Source organism: Vespa mandarinia, chromosome 12 (assembly GCF_050613455.1).
Source record: "Vespa mandarinia isolate Hongniang chromosome 12, ASM5061345v1, whole genome shotgun sequence".
NCBI classification, from domain to species: domain Eukaryota; kingdom Metazoa; phylum Arthropoda; class Insecta; order Hymenoptera; family Vespidae; genus Vespa; species Vespa mandarinia.
The window spans coordinates 1813353-1830000 of record NC_140821.1 but is presented as its reverse complement, the minus strand read 5'-3'; the positions used below and the strand labels follow the sequence as shown (position 1 = coordinate 1830000).

Below are 16648 nucleotides of genomic sequence, written 5' to 3'. Positions count from 1 at the left end.
TTTTTAGTATTATTCCTTTTCTACAGGTACATTTGACGCCTGCATTTTTTTTCTTTCTTTGACGAACCTATAAAGAAAAAAAAAAAAAAAAAAAAGAAAAGAAAATAAAAAATAAAAGAAAAAAATAGATTTTATGAAAGCTCCCTCATGATGATGATGATGATGATGATGATAATAATAATAATAAAAATAATAATAATAATAATAATAATAATAATAGAAGTAATAAATTCGAGCGCTTCTTAAATAAAAAGAAAAAAGAAAAAAGAAAAAAAAAAAAAGAAAAGAAAAGAAAAGAACGCGTCCGAACAGAAATGAGTTAAACGTTTAAGCGAAGAATTATGCGCCGGATGACCTTGAACGATCATCGCACCCGGAATTTTCATCCGGAATGATCTTGAAACGATCATCGAAAGTGAACCGTCGAAGTGAAGGTACGTATGTTTGTATTATTTCTGTTCTTCACTCATTTTTCTTTCTTCGTAATTTTTTTTTTGTCTCTTATCCTTGATATCAATCCTTGACCAAAGTCGATCATTTGGACGACACGCCAAGGTCCGATTGATTATCTCGTATGTTAATCAAATCTATTCCATTCGGAGAATTTATGATAATACGTAGAAAAATTATGTGTTATGATGATTACAAACTAAAAAAAAAAAAAAAAAGAAATAAAAAAGAAAGTATAATGCGACGTAACCTCGTCAATCCGACTAGTTTTTTCCCATTGGCACGAGCACTTGATCGCCATAAGAGATTCCAAATACGGGAACAGGAAGTTGATTGATCGCAATAGATCCACTAGATTTGTCATTGATCGACGACGTAATCTCTACGGTTTTCTTTGGTTCCTAATTTACATATAAAAAAAAAAAAAAGAAAAAAGAAGAAAAAATGGACATTAATTAAGAATCCGACAATTAGATTAATTTCCATGGATAATCGATATTAAATGAAGAAAATTTTCTCGTGACGTTTTTGTACGAGAAAATTTTCATATCCTTCTTCCCGTACATGCAAATTATTTAAAAGTAATTTAAAAATCTTTATCCTTTATCCCAATCCTAAATCCTTATCGATTATTGCGCATTGTTAATTTAATAAACGAAAAAAAAAAAAATAGATTTCTTTCAATGATCTTTACCGATACGTTCGTACGTTCCTTCTCGTTTTCAATATCTTTCGCCATTTTTTCGGCTATTAGAAAATCTTCCAAATGAGCTTTACGTGCAACAGTCGATACCTCAGCTGTATCTTCATTTGGAATTGTCTGTAACTGTGGAAGATTTGTAGCTACGACACGAAAACCATCGTCGTCGGCAATGTACTCGGTACTTTGTATTACACCGTTGTCATCGACGTAACTGTATGCACCATGTATTACACCATTTACAGTTTTGATCTCTGATCTCGCCGAGTCAAGTGTACTATAACCAAAGCTATAACGACCTAAACTATCCTGATAGCCAAGAAGTACGTTCATTATTGGACTACCAGAACTCTTTAATATCAGACAATACAATAAACATGATAACTGAAAAAAAGAAATATATTAGAATTAGAAAATTTTCAAGAAAAAATTTTCTTAACTTACTAATAATATCCCTCTCGTCATTTTGATTCGATCGTATTTGTGTAGTACATACAACGAGTCTTCAACGTCAAAAACTATATTAACGAAAAGTGCAACTCGCCGAAAGAATTTATATATGCAGGCAAAAGCTAATAAACGAAATACCACATCCCTGTAACAAATATTCACTTTTGCGTTGCTTTTTTCTTTTTTTTCCTTTCTTTTTTTTTTTTTTTTTTTTTTTTTTTTTATATATAAATATTTCCTTTTGGCATTGATTCTTTATTCGCGTATAAAAAAATTCTTATGTACGATGCGAAATAATATCGAAAGGAAATGGGACAAAAATTGAAGAAAAAAGGAAAAAACAAAAACAGAAAAAAAGAAGAAGAAACATGGAAGAATATAAAAGACGTAAGAGAGAAGAAGAGCAAAGAAGAAACTGGTCGGTACGATGGAGTCCGATATCAAGGACTCGAACAATAACAAGTACTCTTCTTTTTCTTACTTTATTTTTACTTTTACTTTGAAATCCGGCTTCGAAGTTTGAAACGCTAGCGATAAGTTTTTTTTTTCTTCTTTTTCTTGTTTTTTTTTTTCTTTCTTTCTTTTCTTGTCTCCCCATACTCAACCGGAGATATATAACATCTTGCTTTGCCCTAATACGTCGATCCTCAAGGTTCTTCAACTCGAGATATCATAACGTCAATATTTGTATCATCTTGTATATTTTTATTTATTTTTTTTTTTATTTCTTTCGTCACTACGATCAGCGAATTACGATGTTTCATGAAATTAGAGTAAATAAAAGGGATTAATCGAAAATAAAAGTTTTTCTTAAAAAGTTTCTTATGCTTTTTTTTTCTATCTTTTTTTTTTCTTCTTTTCTTTAGATCCATCAGTTTCCGTAGAAAAGATCAATGAAAGATCTAAATTGATTATAACGTTTTATCCAGTTAACGTGCAATCTCTTTTCATATCTCCTAAGCAAGGTAAGCTTCTTGTAAATTGAGCATGGTACAACTGCGGTGTTATAGTTTGCGGATGAACGTTAAGGAAAAATTTCTTAGTCGTGAAGTTTTCTCTTTCTCTCTCTCTCTCTTTTTCTCTCTCTCTCTCTCTCAAGGCCGGAGAAGACACACGATCCCGTTTTCATTTCTACTGTTATTGGATGAGACACTGGCATGAACGTCAAGGTTCTAACGAGAACAAGTAGGATATCAACCTTTCAAATAAATAGTTTCTTTCTTTTTTTTAAATCTACATATTTTATTTCAAATCGTAAATAGAGATATTTATTTCAAAAATCAAAATTACTTTCGAAAGAGTTATGCTTCTAACGAATCACAACGAGATTAAATAAAACGTTTCGACGAATTGTTTACGTAGAAAAGGAAATTTTTTTAATAATTTTTAAGATTAAAAACGATTTTTTCTTTTTTTTTTCCATCCCCCTTTAAACATTATATAACCTTTCTGCAAACTAGAATTAGAAAATCATAATGATCTTCTTTCTCACAGATCCATAATGCCTAATTTAAACGTGAACGATGCAAATGAAAATAATAGAAATCCAATTGTGAATTTCTTTTAATTTAAAACAGATCGAAGGAACAACCTTACGTCAGATTGTATAGTGAAAAAAAAAATTCATTTATTTTCGATAAAAGGGTGGGGGGATGGGACAAAAAAAGAAAAAAGGAAACAATTGATCGAATTACGCGATTATTTCGTAACAAAAACGTATAATCGAGAATCTTTTTCGATCGTTCCAAATCGAATGATGTAATTCGGTCGATATTGAGTAAAAAAAAAAGGAAGGAAGAAAAAAAATGTAACGGGTAACCTCGAAATTTTGATAGCTAATTTCGATTCCACGTGACAAGTTTCTTCATCTCTTTTTCTATCTCTCTCTCTCTGTCTCTCTCTCTCTCTCTGTTTTTTCGATCGGAATGCGCGGAGAATTTCGACGTTGTAAGGTTAAGAATAATAATAATAATAATAATAATAATAATGATGATGATGATAATAATAATAATAATAAAAAAACGAAGAATAAAAAAGAAAAAAGGCGAGATCAAATTCGTTCTTAGGTGTAGTAGACGTGAGACGAGGAGAAATGTCAATGTCATACGTATCAAATTTTATTGAACAGGGCAATGCGTTTCCTGTATATCGTCGTTCCCTCCGCAATAACGTAAACGTGTGCCCCAGGTTTTTCTGGTTGGGATGCCTTGCGGGAGACTTTTTCCCAAAGGGGTATATAAAACCGTGTAACGAAGGTAGATGAACAACACAATACGTAGGTACTTTGGCGAGTACTGTTCACTTCGGCAGCGCTAAGGAACCAACATAATCCAATTATAATATCTCCCTCTTTGAGTTTCATCATGAAATTTCTCGTGAGTATTATTATTCAAGTGTTATTATTTAGAATGGCGCAAATGAAAAAAGAAAAAAAAAGAAAGAAGAAAAAAAAAAAAGAACAGATCAATCGTTTCCCTTTTCGTTTTATTATATCTTTTTTATCCCAATCAAAAAATTCCAATTCAATTCTTTTCTATCAATCTATCAGGTCAGTCCAAAATTTCTAAAAGCATTATCGAATCCCATACATGCTACTAATGCGCATGAACTTTTAGACAGACCTAATAAATATTATCAATCTGCAATTGGAATCATTTATTTTAGATCGTATTTACCGCCATATTGGCCGTTGCCATTGGTCATCCTGGAGTTATATTGAATTCAGCTCCACTCGCCTATGCAAGATTATTACCCGGTGCGCCAATCGGATTGGACGGACGAGTAGTTGATACTCCTGAAGTAGCTCTGGCGAAAGCGGAACATGCGGCAGCTCATGTCAATGAAAGGATCAATCTTGCCAACGAAGCTGTTAAATCTACTGAAGTTCTCGTACCCGCGACATACGGTGCTCCTCTTGTCGCACCACTTCTTAGTCCGGCATTATCATTAACGGCAACTAAATTAACCCCAGGTGCACCAATTGGTGCCGATGGACGTGTCGTTGATACACCGGAAGTTGTCATTGCCAAGGCCGAACATGCTGCCGCACAAATCAACGAAAGGCTGGGATTGGCTCAGGAGGCTGTCAAAGCGACATCCGCTGATCTTCCGTTAATCGTATCCTCGCCTCTTTTATACGCGAAATATCATTGAGACAAATCTCTTGTGGATCTTTTCTTTTCTTTTTTTCTTTCTTTCTTTTTCTTCTCTCTCTCTCTCTCTCTCTTTTCTTTCTTTCTTTCTTATTTTTTCTTTCTATTTTTTTTTTTTACAAATGTATGCCGATTTTATGTCCGACCGCGATTTCCTTGCTCAATCTTCTTACCATATTAAATGTAAATAAATGAGAATTCTTCATAAAATTTTTCAATCGTTACAAACGTTCTTCTTTTAATCTTCTAATCTTTTTTTTTTTAATCTTCGTTCCTTGATGTATCTTTAAGATGATTAGAAAATTATCTAATACATTTTTCTAATCATTTTAATAAATAATATTGGTTCATTATTATCATACCCAATTATGTTTCAATCTTTACCATCTAATACTTTCAAATTTCTATCCTTGTATAGAATAGTAGTAAAATAATTTCTTTTCTCTCTCTCTTTCTCTCTCTTTCTCTTTCTCTCACTTCAAAAAATTAATCAGACGACAAGCGTTATTAGTTCATTCAATAATCGAATCGTATGATATTGTATTTTTTTTCTTTTTCTTTTTTTTTTTTCTTCCAAATCTTTGATAACAATTGTTTCATTTGTCATTACGAATCGTCTCTTAACCTTAAATAACTATCTCAAAAATTATTTTACAATAGTTCTTATTGCACAATAAAGACAACGACAAGAAGAATAAGAAAGGTATTCTTTTTCTTAAATCTATTTCAACGTTACGTGCATTACGTCCTTGATTAAAAAATATACATTAAATTTGTAAAAGTTTGTCTTTTGATACAGTTTCGTGGATAAACAAAAGGAAAAATATGATTCATCTTTCACAACGTCGAATAAAAATCCGATCGATCAATCGATTCATACGTGATGTTAGATCACGTATAAAAAAGAAGAAAAAAGGAATAGAAAAAAAAAAAAGAAAAAGAGAAAGATAGAGAGAGAGAGAGAGAGAGAGAGAGAAAGAGAAAGAACGACGACGATTCGTTTCGAGATATGACATAACTCATTGATTAAGCTCATAGCTAAGCTTTGATTATACAAGTCCACGATGATATCAACTAAATAGGACAATGAAAATCTTCCGTGACGTAGTCATAATGTAAGCAACCAAGCAAGCAAGCAAGCAAGCAAGCAAGCAAGAAAGCAAACAAGTAAAAGTACTTTCCCGTTCTTTTATTTCTTACACGATTTGATTTGCTCTATGTCACGGGCCATTGGATATAGGGGCACGGTAGCCATGGCTTTTCACAGTGTCAAGAACCATTTGTCGACAGGTTGTGCCAACTTACAATACCCGGTCTAAGGGAAAGCAATTATCATTGATAGATCATTTCGATCGAACCGACATACAGCGGCAGCAACGATCCACGCTTGTCGTGCTAATAAATTAATGACCGTTCCTAATGGCTGGACCAATGACAGGGGGTGCGGTCGGTCACGATTTAAATATTATTTTCAAAATTTCTATTCTTCTCGATTGATCGAACGTGTTAAATATTCATTCGTAAGTTAGTAATCGCTCGTACAAAGAGAGAAAAAAAAAAGTAATTGATGCGTCGTTCGTAATCAAAATTTGATCTGAATGCGAATTGAATAAGATCATTTTGGTGTTAATAAAAAAAAGAAATGAAAAGAAAGGGAACAAAAAAGAGGACAAAGAAAAAACAACGGAATGATTCGACGAAAGAAAATAATCATGATTATCATGATCACGATGATAATATTATATTATATATCGTGTTTGCAATCTTATCATTAATTTCTATCGAGTAACAACAAAAGGGTTTACTTCGTGGTATAATAAAATTGAAATATCAAATTTCCATTGAAAGATCAAGAACTCCATTTAAATGTCAAGGGCAGTTGGCAAAAGGTGGTGCATCGAGGAAGCAAGTAATAATACTATCCCTTTTTCCATCTCACGCCTGATTCAAAGTTCCCTGGAAGGAGCGGTGGGTTAGCCCGATCACCTTTGACTCCCTCCAGGTAGATTACTTTTGTCCGAGAGGGGGCGGTTGATCTCGAGCTATAAATGATACCGTCCGACCATTCTCCAGGAACACAAAACGGTGAACCGAGGAACGAAGGAGGTGTATATGTGATAGGAGCAGGAGGAGGAGCAGCAGCAGCAGCAGCAGCAGCAGCAGCAGCAGCAGCAGCAGCAGCAGCAGCAGCAGCAGCAGCAGCAGCGGCAGCAGCAGCAGCAGCAGCAGCAACAGCAGCAACAGTAGTAGTAGAATTACAAGCGAGTACTGGTTAAACCAGCAGCGCTTTGAAGAAGAAGAAAAAAAAAGAAAGAAAGGAAGGAAAAGGGAAAAAGGAAGAACCCCGTTCCTCACAACCCCCACTCACCACTTACAACAGGTCGTCATGCAAGTCTCGGTAAGTATTTTCGATGCCTTAAGAAGCGACCTATCGTTAGCCAACTCATGGCCGTCTACCAAGGAACAAAGGAAAGTGAAAGGTTAAATCGATATATAGATTCGGGTCGTTTACGTTCACGAGAAAGCCATTCTCGATGGTGCCACCTCGAAATCTACTACTACTCGAGTTACATACTTGATAGATACTTCATTTCAGATACTCTTACTGATCGCTATGATCGCGAGTACCAGGGCCGGTTATATCGCCCCCGATTCACCCTCATTTTATGGCGAGCCACAATTAGAAACCCAACGATCTCCAACAAGATTTCCACCACCCGCACCAGTTGGACAAGATGGTAACGTTATCGATACACCCGAGGTAGCACAAGCTAAGGCTGCACACTTTGCCGAATTTGCTAAAGCGGCTGCAAGAGCCGTCGAAGAGAGCAAGAATCAAAAGGCAACCTTCGACGATTCTTCAAATCCTAGAGCAACCTTGTCGCAATCATACAATAATTATCCTTCGAACGTTCAACAAACGTCTCCACCCTTATACAGACAACAAAATTATCAAGCAGCTTATCAACAACCTCAACCAGCTTATCAACAACCTCAACCAGCTTATCAACAACCTCAACCAGCTTTCCAACAACAACAACAACAACAACAACAACCCTTTCCTTATCAAAACAATCCTTTACCACCTTTACAATCTCAATATAATCATCCTGCTGTACATCCCGTTAATCCTCCTACTTATCAACAAACGACGCAATACGAAAAACAACCACGGCCAAATTTCATTAATCAAAAGAGTAATAACTTTGGTCCACCTGCAAAAGCTACTTTCATTCCTGCTCCTCTTGCCGAGGACGGGACCGTTTTGGATACACCTGAGGTCGCTGCCCTCAAGGCAGCCAGACTCGCCGAACTCGCCGATGCCGAGGCCAGGGCCTACAAGTACAGTGCCGCCGCTGCTAGGAAGTTTCCTGGACCTCAAGGTCAAGGTGAGTCGCGCTTCTACTAACCCAACCGACAACTTACGTACGTAAGCTATATCGTCAATCCTAAATATTTCTATTCTTTTCAAATTTACCATATCACGTACGAAAAGAACTTGTTATCATTATTAAAAATTAAATAACGTTAGGATAAATAAATAGACAAATTTTGTCGATGATTCGTTGTTCAGAATTTGGACGGAAAAGAAAAAGAAAAAGAAAAAAAAAAAAGCAAGAAAAAAGTAATTGGTAATTTTTTAACAGCTACATCAGATCAACAAGTTTTGATAAATGATAAAGTTTTCACTTTCTTTAAGATCGATCGTGTTCAAAAATGATTCAAGTAAGACTCAAGAGAACAAACCGGTTCTTTGCTCGAGATAATCTCTTATTGTTCAACTCTCTTAACAAGTAAATCTCTATCTATCTATTTCTCTTTATATCTCTCTCTTTCTCTCCTTATGTCAAATTCCAAATCGATCGGATTTAAAGAGCAAAAACAATCCAATGAACAACCTGTTAATTAATTTACAATAAATAATTTACACGAACATTGTACTATTTTTTAAAAAATAGTACACTGAATAGAATAACTTTTGCTTGAATATTCCGAGATATAATCGGTTTTTTAGTTAAAATGAAAATTTTCGATTTTCACAGGATAATCTGAAAAACTGATAATTTTCAAAGATCCGTCAAGTATCATTAATGAATTTAATAAGAAATATAGTAAAAGAATAGGATAAGACGGAGATCTATATGAGGCTCTCGCGATTCAATAGTTAATTGCAATAAAGGTCAGATGCTTTGACAGTACCGTTAGATCGTCTAACACCGCAATTAAATAATAAATATATGTTCGCGTTTCTAACCAGTGATATCATCGATTTAACTAGATCACATTTTCTTCCCCTTTTTATTTCTCTTTAAACGCGAGACAATGAGAAAATCATAAATACTATTACTGTTATTAATTTTGATCAATGGAAAATAATGTCTCTGTTTAGTTTCGTTTATTTAGATAAAAAAAAAAAAAAAAAAGAAAGAAAAAAGATTCATATATTTCTAACGTCTAAAAACTATTGGCTAACCCTCAATGTTATTTTTCACGTTTCTTTTTCTTCCTTTTCTTTTTTTCTTCCCTTTTTTTATTTTTTTTTTTTTTTGCAGCTTATCCCGAAACTCAGGCTGATGGACCATCTCCGATAAATTACAATTCGGCAGGTTCGCAATTTGGTCCCTCTTATACAAGTGGATCATCGGCACAATCCTTCGCGCCACAGCAAGGACCTTTTTCTAAATCCTTCCAACCTGGCCAAGGATATCAATCACATAATAATTATCAATCGCCGCAGTATGTGTCAGGATCTTATTGATCACGCACGATCACAATTATTATCATATGCAAATCATTTGTAAATAATACGTATCTGAATAATTTAGATCTATAAAGGAAAGAAAGCAAAACAAAAAAAAGCATTAAAAAAAAAAAAAAAAAAAAAAAATCACGATTCTATTCGTCGGACATTCGAAATCTCATTTTAAACGATCAAATTTATTTGTTCCTTTCTTTTTTTCTTCTTTTGTTCGTTTCCTTTCTTCTTCTTTCTCTTTTTTTTTTTTTTTTTTTTTTTTGTATTCTACCGATACTCTTTTTGAAATGTGATAGAATAAAGACTGTTGGAAGACTTTTACAAAAAAAAATAATCCTCTCTCTCTCTCTCTCTCTCTCTCTCTCTCTCTCTCTCTCTCTCTCTCTCTCTCTCTCTTATTTCGTATTAATTAGTTTTGTAAATACGATTAAAAAAAATCGAATGATCGAAACGGAATACAACGAGTAAATCATACGTCCTCTACGTTAGAATTCACATATGCATACGTGCGCACGTGTATGTATTTGACCGACGTAAGATATTAAAAAATCGACATTTTTTTTTATTTAAGTTTTACACATAAACCACAGGTCAACCTACATTCGATTCGCTCGTGGATCGTAGCGAATTCAATACTATGACGTTCGTAAAAATGATTTTTGCGATCTAGTTAATAGGAACGTTATTCCAGGGCCGCCTGCATGACTCTTTCCTTTTTAACGTCTAACGAAATTTCATATTCGTAGAAACGACCTTGAGCCTGATGCAATTTTTGCAAATTCGATGATAAACACGATGATTACGTGTCATTTCTATCTTTTATTATTATTATTAATTATAATATATATATATATATATATATATATTTAATCTATAAGATAACAAAGACTCTTTTAATTATCTACTTATGAAAAATGTCATAATAAAAACTGTCGAAACCCGATAGATAAATACATACATCCATCGAATTTAAACGTAGATATATATGTATATATATATATATATATATATATTAATTGACAATTAACAAAATAAATATATCTGACATTTGATTCGTCAAAATGAATTATTTCCTATCAATGGTAATACGATCTATTCGAAATATTTTCACGGCCGATTGAACCAAATAGCAGTTAAATCATTTCGAATTGACTGACAAGCTGTTGTTCGGAATTTTGATCACTATAACAGATAAACACTAACTAAAATTTTGCGCAATAACTTCCATTTATCTATCTGTCTATCTATCTGTCTATCTATCTTTCATTTAAGTAAATAAAGTGTCAACTTCGTTTTATCGCATTGTCATAGTATTTATATATCCACCTTGATGGATCCTTTATAACACAATAAAATAAATTAAAACTTAAGTTCAAAAGTTAAAAGGTTAACTTATCTTAATTCCAATATCGCAGAGGCTCCTCTAATCAACGAGTTGCGATTTATATGAGATCGACAAATTGTGGTAGAAAGAGGAACACCTTGAAAGGACCTAAGGTGGATCTATGATCCAAGCTAGTCGTCCGTGAATCGGCCATGTTTTATAAACCACAAAGAAAAGTTTCGTTACAACGGGGCACGATTGATTGCACCGCTACTTTGCGGTTTACATCGTGCGATAAAGTTGACATCATTGCGTGTGGGAAGAAGAAGAAGAAGAAGAAGAAGAAGAAGAAGAAGAAGAAGAAGAAGAGGAGAAGGAAAAGAAAAATCTTTATCTTTTGACGGCCAAAATAAAAAGGATCTCATTTGGATCCAATATAAAAAGAATGGCAATTAAACGACTATTGACATGATCGCGATGATCGAATTTATCAATCTTAGAAAATACTTTGTATAATTAATTAATTAATATCATTTGATTTATTGATTATGTCGTATCATATTATATATAAATAATAAAATCACTATTACATATATATATATATATATATATATATATATATATATACATATTAATTAATTAGAAAAGAGAGAGAGAGAGAGAAATTATTGATAATATTGAAATTAATTTTATTTTCAATCAAACAAATTTTTTTCCATCGATCATAATAATTGTGATTTCATATTAATTTGAAATAATTCTTGAAAACATTGAAATGAATTAATTTCAATAAAGATCGAGAAAAATCAATAATAATGATTTTTTTTACTTTTATTTCGAATGTGATAAAAAAAAAAAAAAGTTTTGAATTAAATTAAAGATCTGAAAAGATATTAAACAAGATCGCCTATGACTTTTTCTACGAAGATATTTTTCGATAGGATTACTATCAGCCAACGAGTTGGAATCAAATCTCTCGGATGTTTTTACAAGGATCATTGTTGCAAATATCCCACGTTAGACCGCAAACGATGATAATAGTAATGTTCAAGGATTTTTTTTTATTCCTTCTTAATTATATCTCAGACAGATCAATGCAGCAAGGGGATAGAAAATAGATAAGACATTCTTGTTTTTTTTTTTTTTTTTTTTTTTTAGATTCTACGTTGCCTAAAAAAATATTATTTAAAAAAAAGTCGAGAAACGTTTACTTATCATTAAAAAATAAGAAAAACAAATCAATTATTTTCGAAGAAGTATTACGTTTCGAGTGTAAAAAAAAAAAAAAAAAAGAAAATTATAAATCCAGGATAATCCTGTAGATTGGTCACGGTCAAATAATATGAACCAGTATCGACATGATCATATTAATAAGAACCTTCTTTGTTCTTCCTAAGCGCTCTAACAGAGACCAAGCGGGAATGTTCTTAGGGTGGCGCAAGATCCTATAAAAGCGTGATCGATTGATCGCCTTGGCGCACTCCCTTCTAAGACGTCCGTTTTGTTGCCGGTGGTGTGTCCCAGCATCACAACGAGATGAGATTGCTTGTAAGTGATCCGAAATTAAAAAAAAAAAAAAAAAAAAAAAAAACCAAAACAAAAAAAACAAAAACAAAAAACAAAAAGTGAATTCGAAAATCCTAGGGGAAAATATATATACGAAGATATCGTCGAGAAGAAAGTTTTTCAACGTTTTGATCATTCAGACTGATATTAAGGAGTTTCTTTTCCTTCTATCTTTTCTTTCTTTATATATATATATATATATATATATTTTTTTTTATCCATTTTTTGTCCATTCATCTCTATTTTTCTTTTTCCTTTTTTTTTTATCTATCTTTTTATCCTTCTTTTTTTTTTTTGTTTTTTCTTCTTCCAAAAGTTTTCGGGGAAAAACATTACAGTGAAGTGCATTCAAGAACGAAACGCAACAACCATAATTAGGAATGATCGGGTGACTTTTGTTCCAGATAGTACTGTCTGTGCTCCTCGTAATGGCGAGCACCGAGGCTAAGTACATATTGGAACCCATATACGAATATCGTGGACCACCGGCACCCCTATCAAAAGATGGTAGGGTATTAGAAACTGCGGAGGTTTTACGAGCACGTAACGCACACATGGCGGCACACGCGGAAGCTTTGTCGAGAATAAGAGAAATTGAAAGAAACGATTATAACGAGAGGATGGTGAGACCTACAATGATGTCACCTATTATGTCACCAATGATGTCACCAACGATGACAATGAAAACTAACACGAGAACGCGTTCGATTGCTCCGCTATCGCCCGATGGCCGTGTTCTTGACACTCCTGAGGTAAAAAAATTAAAAAAAAAATAAAAAAAAAAAAAAAAAGAAAATACAAAAAAAAGAACGAGATTATTATTACGAAATATTTTCATATTGTTCGGAATATTTTCAAGCGCGATAAAGTAACGTCAAAGTATATCTAATCGATAAATTAAAAGTCATCATTTATGAAAGAAAAAATTCCTAAAATTATCGACATGCATATGTTGATTTAAAAAAAAAAAAAAAAAAAGAGTACGATCCACTGATGGCCTTGCATGACCTTGAATTTCGATAAGACAATCTTTCATAGTAAATACTTATAATCGACATTATCGATAAATCCATTAGAAATAATTGTCACTATTTAATATTTGTCAATAATTATTGTTCTGTTTATTACAAAACAAAACAAAACAAAACAAACAATCACCACCAACGACAACAATAAAAACAACAACGACAACAACAACAACAACAACAACAAGGTGGCTAAGGCAAAAGCTGCACATTTAGCTGCACATGCACGAACAACCTCAAGACTGGCCGCAGCTGCGGCTTCCGCAGCAACGGCGCAATACCGATTGGACGTTTACGATGGCCGTAGAAATCTAGTATACCTGGCACCTGTTCGAGTTAATTATCCAACTGTATCCCCGATAGGATATCGAGGACCACCTGCACCAATTGGACCTGATGGACGTGTCATCGACACTCCGGAAGTTGCGAGAGCCCGTGCTGCTCACATGAAAGCACGAGCCCACGCGCTTGCAATGCTATCTCGTCGCGAAAATAATTATTATTAAATTACGAACGTGTAGAGAGCGTCGAATAATCTATATTAAGTTAGTTAAATTTAGAATGTGTCATCTCTATCTCTATTTCTATCTATATCCGTCTATATCTGTCTGTCTATCTTTCTCTCTCTTTCTCTTTCTCTCTCTCTCTCTCTCTCTCTCTCTCTCTCTCTCTCTCTCTTTCTCTCTATCTATCTCTCTCTCTCTCTCTCTCTTTTCTTTTTTGTTCTTTGTTAGATTTAAGATAACGAAGTAACGATTGGATCGAAAGTTCTTAGGCTTTGTGATATAACAATCTGAAGAAATAGAATCGTTAACTGAAAAGATTTAATCGATTTTTAAAACGATCCAAGAACTTTTCAATCACCCTTTATAGAATTTCTATTTCAATTGACAAAATTATTGCGATATCAATTTTAAAATGATCTCTTATTTTTTTTTAGGAAGTAACACCCATAAGTTGTTCGTTCGGAATTATTTACGTTATTATTTGTAAATTCGTCAATTTCCGTCGAAGGTACATATTTTTTTTTCTTTTTTTTTTTTTTTTTTATGATGAAACAAACGCGACAACGATCGATTGTCCTATTTTATGTACGCCCCTCCTCCTTCAAATCCCCATCCCGCAAAGTCCAAACATAAGAGGAGTTCATGGATTTTTTTTTTTTTGTTATTCACATCGTTGTATCTTATTGCATATCTCTTATTCGAGGTATAAAAATCATGAGAAAAGAAGTATTTGTTCGAGCTTTCGCCTATTAGAAAATAATGAAATTTCTTTGTTTGTTTAAGATAAATAAGATTTCTATTTGTTAATTTTTTTTTTTCTTCTATAGATATTAATTAGAAAGAAAGAAGAGAATGATGGTTAATTCGATAGAGACGATTATGTACCTGATTTTTCCGTCGTCTTTTCTCTCTCTCTCTCTCTCTCTCTCTCTCTGTTTTTCTCTCTATCCATCTGTCTTTGTCTCAATAGTTCGACAAAAAACTCATACGATCCTAATCAAAGCTTATCAAACTATTGTATATAGTTACTTATCGTAAATTTTTATTATTGTAACACGTTAATATTTTGAATCATTTTCAATCTCTAATCCTGAGAATTAATTTTCTCTATAAGAAACACAACCATATATATTATTTATAACGGCTGTATATACAATAAAATAGCCAAAGGTTTGGACAAATATCAAACGTTGAGAAAAAAAAAAAAAATGGAAATATTAATATAAAATATTATAACGTCGTGTTATATAATAATATTTAGTCTCCCCTAATACCTATATCTATAAATGTATGTATATATACATATATATATATATATATTATTATTATTATTATTATTATCTTTATATATCTAGAGTTCTATTACCTCGATATTTTTTTCTCTCTAGAGTAACAACGAGATATTCTGGCCTTTGGAAACTTGTAATTCTACTCGCTTTGAGTGGGCACAACTTGCACTCCTTTTCGAAACCTACGTAAATTTTATGTTACTTCTCACTGATACATACAATACGTATGTATGTACATATATAGATACCTAAATGTAATATGTACATTTTGATTGCGTCAAACTATTCGCAAATAATTCTTCAAAGATATATGTATTATTATCAGTTATTGTTTAACTTAACATTTAATACGTTCATTTTTAATCTGATTCGTATATATATAAAAAGAAAAAGAAAAAAAAAAATCAAGAAGAAACAAAGCAAACACTTGAATAAAGTATTTTGAAAAATTCTATACTCTTATACATTGTCAAACTATATATTAACAATTATATATTAATGTTATATTTTCAATACTATATTATTATATCGGATAAAATTTTACGATAATCTCAATCTTGTTCATTTTGATTCGTAAATAAAATATTAAACGAACGAACAAAAGATATAAATGGAGAATTAAAAGAGAATATATAATTTTTGTCAAATTATCAATTATAAATTATAAAACTCTGTGCATATTGTGTGATATATATTTCGATAATAGAAGAACAATTTTTTCTAATCAAATAACATCTTCGTTAATAGATAGCACGTTAAAATTGATATCGTAATTTTATTATGAAAAGATAAAACGAAAGAGGAGAAGAAAAAAAAAATAGTAAATCATGAAATCATATTATTCGTAGGTAATAGTAATAAAGTGTGCAACGACGATGGTGGTACTCGTTATCCAATGATAAATCAAAAACGATAAATCAAAAAATAACATGACATTAATGGCACTACCGTATTGTGTCAGTTCGATCGAAATCTTGTCAGGAGCGTGTTAATCGATCGGCACGTGCCGGGATCACTGTTGATCAATATAATACGATTTATACGATCTATAAAAAAAACGGCCTTCGCACATGTTGCATATTTACGTTCGCCACAAAGAACTTACTTTTGTTCACGTCAATGAACGTAAACTAATCAAATAGGATTGTTAACAAGAAGACAATATAAAGACAAGTGAAAAAAAAAAAAAGAAAAGAAAAAACAAAAAAAATAAAGAACTTGCTTAAAACAATATTATTCGAGATAACCTTGAAAATTATTTCCTTGCGATGAGAACTCGTTCGATACATAATTATTGATATAACGATTGATATAATGAGGATTGAAAATTCTTGATATAACTAGATTATTTATAACACTTTTATGTATACATATTTGTGTGCGTGTATGTGTGTATATATATATATATATATATATATATACATAATATA

The 16648-nt window shown here is 32.4% G+C and overlaps 2 protein-coding genes across 2 annotated transcripts in view; one reads left to right on the top strand and one right to left on the bottom strand.

Moving 5' to 3' along the window:
- Positions 1-1726, bottom strand: part of LOC118450723 (uncharacterized) — a 1760-nt gene extending 34 nt beyond the window's left edge. Inside the window, exons 1-4 of the mRNA XM_035886555.2 lie at positions 1595-1726; positions 1145-1534; positions 701-851; positions 1-67 (exon numbers count right to left, since the gene is read on the bottom strand). The exon at positions 1-67 is cut by the window's left edge and continues 34 nt beyond it. Coding sequence (XP_035742448.2) covers positions 714-851; positions 1145-1534; positions 1595-1615 — 549 coding nt within the window. The 5' untranslated portion in view covers positions 1616-1726 and the 3' untranslated portion in view covers positions 1-67; positions 701-713. The remainder of the gene's footprint in view (positions 68-700; positions 852-1144; positions 1535-1594) is intronic.
- A 3964-nt stretch (positions 1727-5690) lies between these two features.
- On the top strand, positions 5691-15136 carry LOC118450733 (uncharacterized). The gene is made up of 7 exons (XM_085660675.1): positions 5691-6754; positions 6826-7150; positions 7349-8141; positions 9306-9495; positions 10924-11005; positions 12803-13150; positions 13612-15136. Exons 2-7 carry the CDS (start codon positions 7139-7141, stop codon positions 13927-13929), a joined length of 1743 nt encoding a protein of 580 aa, XP_085516801.1. The 5' UTR covers positions 5691-6754; positions 6826-7138; the 3' UTR covers positions 13930-15136.
- Positions 15137-16648: the final 1512 nt, after the last annotated feature.